The 14,752-nt window shown below is 40.2% G+C and overlaps 1 protein-coding gene across 1 annotated transcript in view; it reads right to left on the bottom strand.

The window, feature by feature from the left end:
• Positions 1–14,752, bottom strand: part of ELP1 (elongator acetyltransferase complex subunit 1) — a 96,540-nt gene that overhangs the window by 32,940 nt on the left and 48,848 nt on the right. Inside the window, exons 17-24 of the mRNA XM_075862789.1 lie at positions 12,547–12,600; positions 12,344–12,449; positions 11,084–11,199; positions 8,382–8,455; positions 5,355–5,433; positions 5,024–5,103; positions 1,404–1,544; positions 835–920 (exon numbers count right to left, since the gene is read on the bottom strand). Coding sequence (XP_075718904.1) covers positions 835–920; positions 1,404–1,544; positions 5,024–5,103; positions 5,355–5,433; positions 8,382–8,455; positions 11,084–11,199; positions 12,344–12,449; positions 12,547–12,600 — 736 coding nt within the window. The remainder of the gene's footprint in view (positions 1–834; positions 921–1,403; positions 1,545–5,023; positions 5,104–5,354; positions 5,434–8,381; positions 8,456–11,083; positions 11,200–12,343; positions 12,450–12,546; positions 12,601–14,752) is intronic.

Genomic DNA, 14,752 nt, shown 5'->3' with positions numbered 1-14,752 from the left:
TGTACCAAGAGCAGTAGGAAAACAGAGATGGTTTAACACAATATGTTTCAAATGAGAGCAACCTCAAGGAGCCCAAAAACAAAATACAGAAAGAGGGCAGGACGTGTGTCCCCCCCCAATGTATTCAACGAGAAAGGGATTTTACTGGCAAGTATAAAAATCCTGTTCTCTCTTTAAAGTATTCACTGGGGGACACAGTGCCATGGGACGTCCTAAAGCAGTCCCTTAAGTTGGGAAAAAAAAAATCATAAACCATCGCCGGCTGCTTGCAACACCATCCGACCCAAACTGGAATCGTCAGAACCCAAAGAATGGATCCGGTAAAACCTCTAAAAAGTATGTAAGGACCAGGTGACCGCTTTGCAGACCAGAAGAGCAGAAGCCCGATACCGCACCTCCAAGGGAGGCCTCAACTGTCCTAGTACAATGAACAGTGACCTGGAAGGGAGGTTCCCTACCCTTAGCGAAGTAGGCCTTAATGGTCAAATATATCCAGCTAGCAATGGTGGCTCCAAACACTGATTAGGCAAGAATCGGTTGACATCAGTCAGGATTTGGCCCAGAAGCGGATATCCAACACGCCAGGGCGAATTGCAGAAGTCTTGAAAAAGAAGCGTCAATACTGTAAATATTGAGAGTCTTTGCATAACCTGAAGAAGTCGAAACATATGAAATGCTTATAGTTGTACTTCAGTATATCATAGAAACATCTGACTAAAAGATCTAAAAACACTGAAGCAGCAAACTTTGTGAAAACCAACATTTGTAAAAACTTTTGGCCAGGACTGTAGTTCTACAGCAGACTAAAAAAAACCAAAAACCGCTAAATTTTACCTCTGAGCTCATGAACTTTTTGAAGAGCAGTTTCCAGCTCTGGGGTTGTTTTCCGGACATAAGATGTGAGTATTGATAAACAGTATCTAAAAAAAGTTAAAAACAAAAAAAAAGCAAGGGGTTAAATGTTTCTGTACATTACACAAACACATCCAATGAGCCTGAAGACAACTGAGGGAAGCAGCCATGCACAGCTTACTACATTATTGATAGGCTTTACCACAAATTAAATATACTGGAGGTTGCTGAAATTCATTTTCTAAATTTTCTCTAAAGTTTGGCTCCAGTGCATATTCTGTCAAATTTGATGCGCTATTTTTCCCTTCAAAACTTCGGACACCTTGGCAGAACCCATTGTAGGTCAATGAAGTCCGTCTGGCTCCACGGTTATCCGGATACGGCACTGCATCGTGTCTTATATATGGAAGCCATAATGCAGATGTGAACAGAGGCTTAGATGTGCTGTAATAATGAAATACAAATAAAAATGCCAGCAGCGGGTCGAACTGGACATGTGCAAGAATGAGATGCGTGAAGACTTTTTTTTTTTTTTAGCAACTTGTACGTACTTTTGAGGATTCAGTTTCTCCATGGCTGCTCTCATTACGTCACAGATTAGATCAACCTTCTTGGCGCCAGGTTTCGGGAAAAAAGGGGCTGTAGAAGCTGAATGAGTGGTAGGGTACATGGTAGTAGTTACATCTTCCTCTCTGTAAACAAAGACATGCCATTAGAAAGATCAGTGATCACAGCTTAACCCGTTCCCGACCGCCCACTGTCTTTGGACGGCGCTGTAGAAAAGACTTATGAGCGCTTATTCGATAAGCAGGAGCGGTTACTAGCGGCTCCAGTACCTAAAGCCGCCTGTCTGTTCTGTAAGCCTGCTGTTAATGCACACTATGTGTTGCCCTAACAGCAGCTAGTGACACAGAATAATGTATTAGCATACAGGAGTATGCAAATATATTAGAAGTATAAAATAAAAGTTATCCCTTCATGTGATTAAAAAAAAACATAAAAAAAATAATAAGGAAATGTGCACCAAAAAAATTTATTTATTTAGAACAAAATAAATGTTATTGTCTGGTGAGGGTAAGTTGCTGTCGACCTTAGAAAGTTTTTTCTTTTTTTGGCTCAGGACCGTCAAATTTCCTGACAGTGCGGCTGGTTCAAAAGATCTGGGACAAACTTAAGCAATTAAGGACTATAAATGATTATACAGAGTTCACCCCCCTGTGGCATAACCACTCATTGGTGGAATTTGAAAAAGACGGATGGAGCTAAATATTGTCAATCTCGGGGATTAGAGAGGGTGGGACAGTTACTAGATGACTATTCATTTAAATCCTTTCAACAGATACAGGATGAGTTTCATGTCCCTAGACGAAGTTTTCATAGGTATTTACGATTGCGACACGCTTGAGGCTCAGATCAAAACCTTTGACAATACAAAAGGATGCTAGGTTACAAAATATGGCTCCAATGGTATAGTCGAAGGGTCTAATATTGGATCTTTACAGAATAAGATTAGATAAATACTTGGAAACATTCCCTTTCGTTAGGATGCACAAGTGGGATGGGGATATTCCAGGTATCACAGCGGATCAATGGAATGATGTTCTAGTGACTGCCCGATACTTCTTTCGGGGAGGGGGCATGGCTGTCCCTGCTATTCATACTGCATAGAGTGTACAAGACACCACAGTTGGTATATCGTATTGGTGTACGGGCGGATGCAAGGTGCGGACAGGAAACCGCTGATGTGATGCGTATGCTATGGAGTTGCGTGCAGTTACATGCATACTGGTCAGATGTTCTGGGAATCATAGCTAAAGTGTACTCCATAACTGTACCCAGTGACCCTAAGACTTGTATTTTAGGTTATGTTGAAGAACTTTCATTGGACACACTAGGTAAAACGGCGGTGGGACGTCTCCTTTATGTAGCGAGGAAATTGACAGCGTTCCATTGGATACAACCTGTATCGCCTTGTAAAGCAGAGTTTATTTGGAAAGTCAATGTTATGTTAATGAATGAAAGGGCTGTATTTTGTAAACACAATGTATCTCACAAGTTTGAAGGGCTGTGGCAGCCGTGGCTGGACATACCTGGGTTAGTGAATACCTCTCTGTTGAGGGAGAGGATATGTAATTTACCTGTAGTGTTGCGCCCCCCCCAAGCTCGGGGAACTAGATAAGGAAATGCTGATATTTGATAGGAATAGAGTCATATCCGAACAAATAATATGTTGAAATCAATATATGTCATTGACATGTATTGATTCGTAAATCTGTTTTCAAAACCTTCAGTTGCCTACCCTGCGAGGTAGCCACATTTAACACCTTGTAATTTCTATATATGTGAAATGTCCGAATATGTTTGGAACAAGGAAGGCGGGAGGGGGTGGGGTTAAGGGGTTTAAATGTACTTTATATATGTATGTTGTGTTTCTGAAAATGTCAGTAAAAATTATCGGATTAAATTTTTTATATATATATATATATATATATATATATATATATATATATATATATATATATTTATTTTTTTTTTATTGCCCATACAATACATAAAAGCCTGCACATATTAGGTATCTACATGACCGTAATAGCCTGGAAATGTAATTTAACATGCTATTTAACTTGAAATGTGAAAAGTATAAGGAAAAAAAAAAAAAAAAAGACAGATATGGCAAAAATCGCTTTCCTCTATATTCATGCAGCAAAAATAAATTTCTTCCGCATAAAACAAGACCTCATGTCAACGAAATATACGGTAACCTTTTTTTTTTTCAGATTATAAATCTTGCTAAAAAGTCCCTGCGTCTTATAGTCGGCAGTCAAGGGACCCGGCAGACCCCCTGACTGCTTCTTACTTAACCCCTTCCCGACCCTTGATGTTCCGGCACATCATGGAGCGGGGAGGGGATGCTGTTTCGAGCGGAGAGGGCTCACGCTCTGAGCCCACTCTATACACTGCAGGTGTTGGCTGTATTTTACAGCTGACACGCTGCTCTAACGGCCAGGAATAGCGATCGCGCTGTTCCTGGCCGTTTAACTAGTTAAATGCTGTGGTCAATATCGACCGTGGCATTTATAGGGGTCTTCCCATGAAGGACATATCCGCAGGATATGTTATAAATGTTAGATAGATGCAGGTCCCACACCGATCTCCAGAACGGGAACCCCTAAACTCTGCTCTATCTTACTCCGCTCCGCTGTCTCCCGGACACTTCCCGGTTAGGTGGTCGAGAGTTACGGAAACAGCCGAGTGCTTGCTGAGCTACGCTGTTTCCAGAACTCTGTAGCTACGAAAACAGCGCACATGGTCAAGTTACTGAAACAGTGTATCTCAGCGAAACAGCGTAGCATGCTATGCTGCTTCTGTAACTGCCATTCACTACAATGGGAGTTACAGAAACAGCGTAGCTCAGCGAGTTACGCTGTTTCTGTAACTCATCAATGTATTGATCATTAGATCGCTGGTTCAAGTCTCCTAGGGGAACTAATAAAAGGTGTAAAAAATAATAAAAAAAAGTTCCCATTTTTCCCCAAGCACAATGTCAAAAATAAAAATGGTATCGCTGCGTCCATAAAAGTGCAAACTATTACAATATAGCATTATTTGACTCGCACAGTGAATGGTGTAAAAAAATAAAAATAAATGAAAACCCCAGAATCGTTGTTTTTTGGTCACCTTAGCGCTAAAAAGAATTAAATAAAAAAAGTGCTAAAAAAAATTGTATGTACCAAAAACCGGTGCCAATAAAAACTACAGCTTTCCCGCAAAAAATAAGCCCTCAAACCGCTCAAAAGATGGAAAAATATAAAAAGTTATGGCTCTCAGAATGTGGTGAAACCGAACAAATCGTTTTTTCTTTGAAAAAGTAGTAAAATATGATTTTTTTTCCCCCTATTTTCTGTTGTCTAAAACCTGGGTGCGTCTTATAAATCGGGTGCGTCTTATAGTCCGAAAAATACAGTATATCTGCTGAAAGGCAGAGGCAAAACCCAAACATTTTAAGCTCGTTATTAAGGCCTTTTCAGGCCTAATCATTAAGGGTTTAAAGCAGCAAAAGCAGAATCTGGACAATTCATACAATGCAGATGTAACTGGAATCACAATTTTCATACATGTGATCTGCTTAAATGGCATACCATAGTCCTTTTCTATAGCTAGATTTACTTACTTGATTTCCGTCAGAAACAAGTTTATATAATTCACAGAATCAATCTGTCTTACAAAAAGGTCCACATTTTCCAAGAAAGCCTACAACACAACATAAGAGAAGTGATGATTATTTATGATTACTACAGAGCATTGACTTACAGTTCCCCACTAAGAACATTCGTCATCTATCCACAGGATGGGTAATAAATATAGGATTGCTGGGACCCCCATGATCTAGAGTCCCCCGTTCCTCCTAATCGCACAACCATAGTGACTGGGAGTTCGAATGGATAGGTGATAAAAGTTCTCCGTGGAAAAACACCTTTAATAAAAACAAAAGAAAAACATACCTTCGGATTGTGATCATAAATTAAGTTCAAGTTGATTCGTAGTTTCCGAGTACATTCAAAAGCATCTCTGAAGAGATGTCTGGAAAAATAGAAATATTGCCTAGTGAGTTGTATTTGCCTACATCTTCGTACAGTAGGTATTTATTAGGACTGGACACATCACATGGGACACTTCTTAACGCCTTATTCTGGCCACTGACTTTTTATAGCAGATTTGCCATAAATGTCTAATAGGAACAAGAATGGTACATACTCCTTGTCAATGGAGGAAATACCCCTTTAACAACCAGACACATTATTACATGGGTTGAAAAAAAAAATAAATAAAAAGGGACCGGTCCATCAAATTCAACCTTCAAATGATACATACTTTATTGCTAGGGGGTTACCCAGGGCTTTGAAAAAACTGCAGCAGGGCAGGGGTTCATATTAAGTAATAAACTTGTTGGTGAGTATCTCTAAAGTGCCCTGTTCTCTGTCGCTACAGTCCCAAAGGCTCCTGCAGTGGTCATGTGCCATTCATCGGGCACATGCTGTTGAAGCCAAATCGCTGGCCTCAGCGGTGATGCTGTCATGAAAGGCATGTGGCCACTAAGGCTAGCGAGGGGACACTTCATGTTAAATTATAACCCTCAATGCCAAAGACACAGGTCCATCAAGTTCAACTTCTCAAATCGTTCATACATCATTCATTGCTACACCATAGAGAAGTATCTAGCCTTTTTTAAATGCTGACATAAGGCCCTTTTACACCGGTCAATTATCAGGCAAACGAGCGTTTGTGTGAACGCACGTTCCCCATCATTTCCCTGTGCAAACAGAGCAACAATCAGCCAATGAACGAGCAAACGCTCGTTAATCGGTTGATTGTATCGTTTACGATGCAAGAAATATTAACCCCTTCCCGACATTCGCCTTATATATACTTTATATCTAGAGTAAGGGGGTTACCCAGCTAGCTCAGATCCCTGCCATTAACCCCTTAGATGCAGCGATCGAAAGCGATCGCTGCATCTTAGTGGTTTGCAGCAAACCGGCAGCGCTGCCATATGATGGCAGGTCTGCCGACTGCTACTATGGCAACAGGAGGCCTAACAATTGCCTCCTGGTCTGCCATTACGGAAGCAGATTAAGCCCCGGCAGGAGGCAGAGCCTGATCGTCTTACTGTCAGTGAACAACTGACAGTTCTAATACATTGCACTACATAGGTAACAGTAATGAAACAGTTGGACCACCAAGTCCCCCAGTGGGACTAAAAAAAAAGTGTGGAAAAAAAAAGTTGTAAAAAATAAAAAAAGTTTCAAGTAATAAAATAAAACACAATCGCCCTTTTTCCCTTATCAAGTCATTTATTATTGAAAAAAAATAGATCAATCATACACATGTGGTATCGTCGCATCCATATCGACCTGAACTATAAAAATATTATGTTATTTATCCCTCGCAGTGAACGGCGTAAAAAAAAAACCGAGAAAAAACAAAACATTGCCAGAATTGCTGTTTTTTTGGTCACTTTGTCTACCAAAAATTGAAATAAAAAGTCGCATGTATCCAAAAATGGTACCTATAAAAACTTTAGCTCGTCTCGCAAAAACAAGCCCTTAGATAGCTCAGTCGACTAAAAAATTAAAACGTTATGGCGACAGAAAAATTATTCTTTTTACAAAAATAATTTTATTATGCAAAAAGTTGTAACACATAAAAAAAGTGGTATAAATTAGGTATCGCCGGAATCGTATGCCAGAATTGCTGTTTTTTGGTCACCTTGCCTCACAAAAAAAAAAAAATGTAAAAAAAAAAAAGGATAAAAAGTGATGAAAAAGTTGCGTGTAACCTAAAATGCTACTATTAAAAGCTATAGCTCATCCCGCAAAAAAACAGCGCTCATACCATTACGTCTATGAAAAAATAAAATTAGTTAAGACTCCAAAAAGTCAGGAAAGAAAAATATGCAATTGTGCAGGACCGAGGGAAACAATTTGCCTGTTTCAAGCGGCGATTTATCAAGGCCCTAAAATTAGGGAACCAGGAAGGGGAGGGCCCAAACATATCTGCTGGAAGCGACGGTGCCCGTATTATACCAGGACAACACTTTCCAGCAAAATTCCCCAAAATGCAAAGGTGCGGAGTGTGGACCCAAAGGGGGATAAGAAAGGACACCATTTATCAGTGCGACACCGGCCTGTGAATAAAGGATTGCTTCACAGCGTAACACACATCTATGGATTATTTTACCCCATTATTATACCACCTGACTATGCCCCTGATGTACTCTGCCCAGCTTACATGTATCCCCATATCATGAACTGAAATACCAGTAAAACTCCAAACAAAAACTACTGCCAAGCAAAATCCACGTTCCAAAAGCAAAATGGCACTCCCTTCCTTCTAAATCCTACAGTGTGCCCAAACAGCAGTTTACTTCCACATATATGGCATTGCCAAACCAGGGAGAACCCTTTTAACAATTTTTGGGGTGTTTGTCCCCAGTGGCACAGGCTGGGCACGACATATTTGCCACTGAAATGGCATATCTAGGGAAAAATTGCTATTTTTACCCTGCACCATCTGCAGCGCAATAATTTATGGAAAAGACCTGTGGGGTGAAAATGCTCCAAAATGGGGTCACTTCTGGGGGGTTTCCACTGTTTTGGTCCCACAGGGGCTTTGCAAATGCGACATAGCGCCCAGAAACCAATCCAGCAAAATCTGCACTGCAAAAGCTAAATGGCGAGAATTGGAAATGTGATTCTGGGCTACAACACAGATGAAACAAAGACGTAATGAAATTCATTTACAAAACTGCTCTACTTGTCATTCACATTAAACTTTTAAATGTTGTCCGATTGGGAGTCTTTACAGATACAACAGCAACACCTAAATTCAGCACAAACACATTACAAACTAATTTTGCGTAACAGTTCATATAGTTATAAAATCATAGAGCGCAAAATAAGGAAAGAGATATTCAAAACTTCTCTATACTGTATATGAACAATAGCCTAAAATGTTCGCTAATGACTCACCTATCTAGCCACTTGCGGATCTGTGCCAATACAAGAGCCCTGTGATGAATAGTTTCTAAGTTGCCCCGTGGCATCTGTAAAACAAAATGTTGTCAACTGTAGCTAAAATACCACATGGGTGTCCCAATGACTGAAGACCACAAGTTGTGCCTATTTTTCACGGAGCCTGATGTTTTTTTTAAGAAGAGCAGTCAGTATATTAAAAGATAAAACCCTCTTCTAGACATGCAAAACTATTGCTGAATATTGAGTAATAGCGTGGGCACCACATTTGCATCACTGGATACGTTGCGTCCCTTTCGTAGTGGCTGTGCATGGTATTGCAGAAACGGCCCATTCAAGTAGATGGGTCAGAGCTGCAATACCTTGCACAGCTGCTACAAAAGTAACAGCGAATGCAAGTACGAACAGCCTGAAACCTGAAGTAAACAATGACGAGGGTACAGCACTCGCTTGAGCTCCGCAGCCCCTTCAAATAGTTTAATGGGCGGGGGTGGCGAGATTTAATATTGATAGCCTATCCAAAGGAAAGGTCATCTATTTCAAATCCTGGTTAACGGTTAACCCCTTTAACCATTCTACACCCAAGCTCATTTGTAACATCTAAACTTAACTAGAATTCTACTGTGCAAAGAGCATTGTTGGCAAACCATTATGCCAACAGCTGTCCCATTTGGATTACTAACAAACCAAGGCTACAGAGGCCTTAATAACAAACTAAGGGCGGATTCAGACGAGTGTGCGTTTTGCGCACGCAAAAAAACGCGGCGTTTTGCGTGCGCAAAAGGCACTTAACAGCTCCGTGTGTCATCAGCGTATGATGCGCGGCTGCGTGATTTTCGCGCAGCCGCCATCATTATGACACTCCGTTTGGATGTTTGTAAACAGAAAAGCACGTGGTGCTTTTCTGTTTACATTCAGAGTTTGACAGCTGTTGCGCGAATAACGCTTGTCCCACGGAAGTGCTTCCGTGGGGCATGCGTGATTTTCACGCACCCATTGACTTCAATGGGTGCGTGATGAGCGAAAAACGCCTAAATATAGAACATGTCGTGAGTTTTACGCAGCGGACTCATGCTGCACAAAACTCACGGACTGTCTGCACTGCCCCCATAGACTTGTATAGGTCCGTGCGACCCGCGTGAAAACCACGCGGGCTGCACGGACGAAAATCACGTTTGTGTGAATCCGCCCTAAGGCTACGGTGTCCCTCTGACAGTTGATCAAACTCGAATACCGATCACATCGAAGTTGATCAACTAGGCACACAATAGCCCCTGCAGCTCGCTGACAGATTCAGCTTAAAGGGCCGAGATACAGCTTCTATGTAAAGTGGATGCATAGAGCTGCATCTCTAAAAGTAAGCACAGTTTCTTAATAAAAACATATTAGGAAGGTATTTTAGCCATCGATACATACATTTAATTTAAAAAAAAAAGGTTTACATAGCCTTTAATACAATAGTCCAGAAAAATACAACTATTTCACTGAGCCTCATGTTAAACAGACAATTACTAGAAACCAGCTTATTGTAGAGCCTTGATTCTTAAAATAGACCAGTGGGTACCTACGTGAGGATTGAATATATCTCATCTGTTACAAACTCTGCATTTTGGAAGAGCAAAACGTATCCAAAATCTGTCAAACACTCTTACAACTTAAATGATACCGATGTGGATTTCTTGTACACTCGACGTTCCACAACAACCTCACTCCTTCATGTGAAAGTGGTCGGTTTTCAAGGTCCATTCTTTGTTGTAACTGTATCCAAACTAAGGAGTCCGGTCACGTGTTCCAACCAGGAACACTAGGCTCAGGGTAAACATTTCGCAAATTATGAACGTCTAAAATTTTTAGAAGTAAGCAATCTTTAACGTGGGATCCTTGTAAAGTGGTTGTGGTGGAACGACGAGCAGACTTGAGAATCATTAAATGGTATGAGAAATTCACAATTTGTGTATAGTTTAGTCCTTTTTCACGCGGCAGTATTTTGGTCGGTATATTGCATTAGTATTTGTAAACCAAGACCAGCATTAGGTCCAAAACATGGAAGATGTACCAATCTTTCCATTATACTTTCTCTGTGTAGGTTCCACTCCTGGTTTTGGCTTCCAAATACGGATGTAAAATACTGACCTCAATATTGTCAGCTGAAAGTGGCCGATTTCACACAAGGGTAATACGGGTGCTTTTTTGCGCCCGTATTACGGATGCAACACCCGGACCTCCTGCCGTTCATGAGAACCGGAGTAAGAGCACCTTGGCTTCTAACTTTTTCTCATGAACGGTAGGAAATCTGGGTGTTTCATCTGTAAAACGAGCACAAAAAAAGCACCCCTATTACGCTAGTGTGAAAGTGGCTATACTCTCACAAATTAAAGATGGAGTACCTACAAACTCTCAAAGTTTCCCATCAGAGGAGACTTATACAATCCTCCCATAGGTCTGTTTTCAAGCTGTCGCATTTGCCTTTATGTCATAAATAAATGAGGAATATAAATTTCCCATGCAGCACATTAATCCAGATCTCACATGTCTCATTCAACCCATTTCTTCATTAGTGTGTTCTTTGTTTTTTTTTTTGAAGCATATATAAAATATATAAGTCAAAGGACAAGGTAAATTTATGGTATAATTTAAGCAATTGTTCCGATTATTGTTCTATGAAGCAACGGTTGCAATATAAGGAAACAGTAGCTGACCTGTAGGATGACTTTAGTGTCCTGTGGAACCACAGTAACAATGCGAGAGCCTCTTTCCACTTTGCGAACAGTTTCATCATTTGAGTTTGATGTGCCATTTAGAAGTGCTTCTAACGCTACAACAAACAGTTGGACAATTGGGGCAGGAATGGTTATTGAAAATATTAAAGCAGAAAATTAAAAAAATTCAACACAATACATATGACCCAATTAGTGTAAAGATTCAGCTTAACTGGTTGCCAACACAGGCCGAGAATGCTCGTCCTGAGCAGCGGGTACTACGCGAATTAGGACGAGCACTCTCATCCTGTGTGGCAGCGAGTGTCTGCGTGCAATCAGGAGCGGGGCAATGGCTGTAACACACAGCCACAGCCCCACTCGAACGGCGGAGAGAAGAGAAACATCTTCTCTCCGCCGTTAACCCCTTGAATGCCGCGATCAAAGCTGATCGCGGCGTTAAAAGTAAATAAGAGGAGAGGGGACTGCCCTTTGATCGCGTCACAGAAAATGCCTGTGACGCGATCAAAGCCTATAACTTGTATGGCCATCAGCCCAGTGTCCATTGAAGGACCCCAGGGCTGTCTGAACATATTTCCTGTCGGTAGGGTACCCTGAGGTTTGCCCTAACAACTGCCTGTGTAGAATCAGTACACAGGGTAATGTACTGGCATATAGATATATGCCAGTACATTACAGTTAAAAAATAAACATCAAAATGAAAAATCGCTTTATGGGATGTAAAAAAAAAAAAAGTTAAATTAATGTAAAAAAATAAACATAATGTTAAATATAAAAAAAATACACTTTTTTTTACAATAAACTCTTTAAAATATAAAAGTCTCAAAACATGAAATAATATAGAAATATTTGGTATTGCCAAGACCGTAACAACCTAAACAACAAATGTATAATATTATTTATGATGATCGGTGTAAAAAAAAAATATTAAAACTGCAGCGCAACTGCTTTTTTTTCTGCATTTTCGCCCAAAAAAAAAGTTATATAAAGCAAACGATAATGTGTTTGTACCAAAAAACGGTACCTTCATAAAGTACAACTCGTCCCGCAAAAAAACAAACAGTCTCATACAACTATAATCTGAAGGCATTATGTTATAGAGTAGGAGAAGTCGAGCAAACTTATACATAGATGTGTGCAAAAAAATGTAGTATATTGGTCATTTAAATCCCTGTTCACTGTGGGCTAGAGTATAGTGGCAGCTTATTTCATATACAGTCTGCCTGAGATCAATAAGCTTACCTTTTATTGATGTATCTCTCAGTGGCACACATCTGCAGGTATGAGAGTGGGTAGTTAAGAGCAGAAAGTCATCATATATGGCAAAAGATGTAATATTCGTAGCTACCTGTTAGAAGGATCACAGCAAAAACACATTAAAATGCATAGATGCCTAATGAAAATAAACTAAGCGAAGTTAAAAAAAAACAAAAAACACAACTTACCACCAAATTATTAATGAATAAACGTGATCTGTCGGTAATGCCCAAAACAACTTCCTGCAATGTAAATATGAAATTATGCATCAATGGAAATGTATTGAAATGCCTGCCAACAGGGCTCCTTGTTGAGAAGAGTGGGAAGCAGTCACATCTGCCATCGCTAGAGGCTGCGTATAAACAGGTCCAATCTACCAACAACCAGACGAAACAGAATTTACTCAAAGAAAACCTTAACTCATGCTTGTTGGAGAAGGCAATAACTCATACTGAATCCGCCAAAGTGAATGTCCACATATTGACCAGTACAGAATGTTGGACCTAAAATTGACATGGTGTTAAGTTCTTAACCCCTTCCCCCTGCTTGCATTCTGGGCCCTAATGACCAGGCTATATTTTACGTTTTTCCATAGTCACATTCGAAGAGCTATAATTTTTTTATTTTTGCGTCGACATAGCTATAGTATAAAGGTCTTGTTTTTTGCTGGACAGGTTGTATTTTTTAAATGGCACCATTTTGGGGTACATATTTATTGATTAACTTTTATTAACTTTTTTTTGGGGCGGGGGAATAGAAAACCTGAAATTTCGCCACTCTTTTTTGCGTCCTAAATCTACGCCGTTTACCGTGTGGTATAAATAACACAATAACTTTATTCAACAGGTTGTTACGATTGCAAAGACACCAAATATGTATAGATTTTGTATGTTATATTACTTACACAGTAAAAACACTTTTTTTTTCCAAAATTATTTGTTTTTGTGTCTCCATATTTGAAGAGCCATAACTTTTTTTTATTGTTCCGCCGATGCAGTTGTATGAGGGCTTTTTTTTGCGGGACAACTTGTAGTTTTTAGATTAGATGCGACCTTTTGATCACTTTTTAGCACATTTTTTTAAAGTCAGGATTCACAGAAAACAGCAATTTTTCCATTGTTTTTTATTTTATTTTTTACGACGTTCAATAATATAATAGCTTTATAGGTCGGGGTCGTTACGGACGCGGCGATACCAAATATGTGTACCTTTTTTGCTTTATTGTGTTTTTGTTTTAATAGTAAAGCATTTTGTAAGGGGAAAAAGTGGGTTTTTCATTTATTTATTTTTTCACTTTTTTTCTTAAATTTATTCAACTTTTTTTTTTACTTTTATACTAGTCCCACTAGGGGACTTTATTATGCTATCATCTGATCGCTTTTAGAATACACTGCAATACTTTTGTATTGCAGTGTATTACTGCCTGTCCGTTTAAAACTGACAGGCATCTGCTAGGCCATGCCTCTGGCATGACCTAGCAGGCATTCACTACAGGCAGACCTGGGGGCCTTTATTAGACCCCCGGCTGCCATCGGAGACACAGACACTCGGCGATGTTATCGCCGGGTGCCGGTGAAATGAGAGGGAGCTCCTTCCCTCTCTCCAAAACCACTCAGATGTGGTGCTCGCTATTGAGCGCCGCATCAGAGGGGTTAATCGGGGGAGATCGATACTCACACGTTAGAGCAGGGATGCCCCCAGCCCTCAGCTTCCTCTGGTAGTTGAGAGCAGGGAGATTTAACGGCTCCCTGCTCTGTTTACTTTATCCTGATGCAGCGCCGTGAAAAGGCTATTGCATCAGAATAAAGCCCATTAGTGGCTGCCATGAAAAGGCTCATTGGCGGTCATTAAGGGGTTAAAGAGGGCCTATCAGTTCTGAGAAAAACACAAAAAGTGACAAAAGATTCAATTATTAAGTTTTCCTATACATATTATTAAAACAGCAGATTTCACTCAGTATTACAGGACACAATATCTTCTTTAATCTCAGAAGAGTGAAGTCCAAATTTTGTGAAATTTTGACTGCATTGTGAGATTTTCTTCTTCTCTGGAAATTACCAACTGTGTTTGGGAGGGGCTGATTTTATGCAGCATCTGAAGGGTAAAATAGAGTCTTATGCGGAGATCTGGCCAAGATTTGGGGTGAGCGCATCAATTCACCTGTTTCACGGTTATGTCGATTTTCTAGCCCATTGAATTTTCTCATTCATTCACGGCAAGTGATTTTTAACACCTTAAGGCCCCATGCACACGACCGTAAAATCTCCCCTAATTACGGGTGGCTACATGTGTGCACCCGTAATTACGGGAGCATTGCTAGGCGACGTCAGTAAATAGTCACTGTCCAGAGTGCTGAAAGAGTTAAATGATCGGCAGTAACTGTTTCAGCACCCT

This window comes from Rhinoderma darwinii, chromosome 1 (genome assembly GCF_050947455.1).
Source record: "Rhinoderma darwinii isolate aRhiDar2 chromosome 1, aRhiDar2.hap1, whole genome shotgun sequence".
Lineage (NCBI taxonomy): Eukaryota > Metazoa > Chordata > Amphibia > Anura > Rhinodermatidae > Rhinoderma > Rhinoderma darwinii.
This window is presented reverse-complemented; position numbering and strand designations above follow the sequence as displayed.